The 1,212-nt window shown below is 40.2% G+C and overlaps 1 protein-coding gene across 1 annotated transcript; it reads right to left on the bottom strand.

Moving 5' to 3' along the window:
* Positions 1–445: 445 nt before the first annotated feature.
* On the bottom strand, positions 446–1,081 carry LOC124891274 (agamous-like MADS-box protein AGL62). The gene has a single exon (XM_047403062.1). It carries the CDS (start codon positions 1,079–1,081, stop codon positions 446–448), a length of 636 nt encoding a protein of 211 aa, XP_047259018.1.
* Between the last annotated feature and the right edge of the window lie 131 nt (positions 1,082–1,212).

Raw genomic sequence — 1,212 nt, 5'->3', positions numbered from 1 at the left:
TAAACATAACAATAAACTAAACAACATAACATATATATATATAACTAATATTACTGGGTTCGAATGAACCATAACTGATGATAGAACATCATAAGATGACTCAAACGGTACACACTAACACCATTCAAACGACAAAAACAACACGACTATGGACTGATAACATGACTCGACGACACACACTAACACCATTCAAATGATAAAATCAACACGACAATGGACTGGAAACATGACACAATAACTAAACTTATAGGGTTCGAATGAATCATAACATAGAGGATGAACATCATAGGATTACTCAAATATAAAAGACACGACACATTGAGGATAACTCAAATGACACGATAAACCTAGATGCGCGCTTATTACTCATGTGTCTTCCATAATGCTTGACTTAGGAACGACAGTTGAACTAGTAGGAACTGCAAAAGAAGTAGATCCACCATCCCTAATTAGGAAAGGGTGCGCCAACATTGAGTCCATGTGAAGAACTTGCCCCATCACCACTAGTAGAAGACAAGGTACTTCCAAAGGTGAGAAATGGGAGTGGAGCATCACTCCCCATTTGTTGAAGTTTTGCCTCGAATTCAACTTTTCGCTTTTGAGCTTCCAATGCCTCCTTCAATTGTTCAAGTTGGGAGAGGCTAAGTCCTTCGATAATCGGAGATTCGCACACACGATCGTAGGCTCCCCTCCCAGATTCAAGTAGGGATTTCCCTATAGCTTTCTCCTTCTGGAGAGACTCCTGCATATCCATGACCTCCTTATTGAGCCCACGTTGACCAGTGTTTCGATGAGCCCTAATTAGGTGGTTGTAGCGATCATCATCATTTGGTAGAGGGAGGTCCCTCCCCAGGAACCTATCCACCAGCAACTCCACTGAAGGGTGGCCAAAGGAGTAAACTTTGTTGGCTTTGCCTGGAGAAAATACCACAATGGCAATTTCAGCACCACATAGCGTACAAAGTTCACTAGCCTTTTTGAAGAGGCCAACACGACGCTTAGAGAAAGTAACTTGCATGTTACTCTCATTTTTCATTTTCACTATTTCGACCTTTTTTCGACCCTTGCACAATCTTGCCATGGCTAAGTTAACACTACTCAATATTTGTGAAACCAAGAAGTAGTAGTTCTGATTTCTTATCTCAACACCAAGAGCTTTTATATTAGAAATTCCGATATTTGGTTTCACCTTTTTAGGAAAATAAATTAAAA

Source organism: Capsicum annuum, unplaced genomic scaffold (assembly GCF_002878395.1).
Source record: "Capsicum annuum cultivar UCD-10X-F1 unplaced genomic scaffold, UCD10Xv1.1 ctg33268, whole genome shotgun sequence".
Lineage (NCBI taxonomy): Eukaryota > Viridiplantae > Streptophyta > Magnoliopsida > Solanales > Solanaceae > Capsicum > Capsicum annuum.
This window is presented reverse-complemented; position numbering and strand designations above follow the sequence as displayed.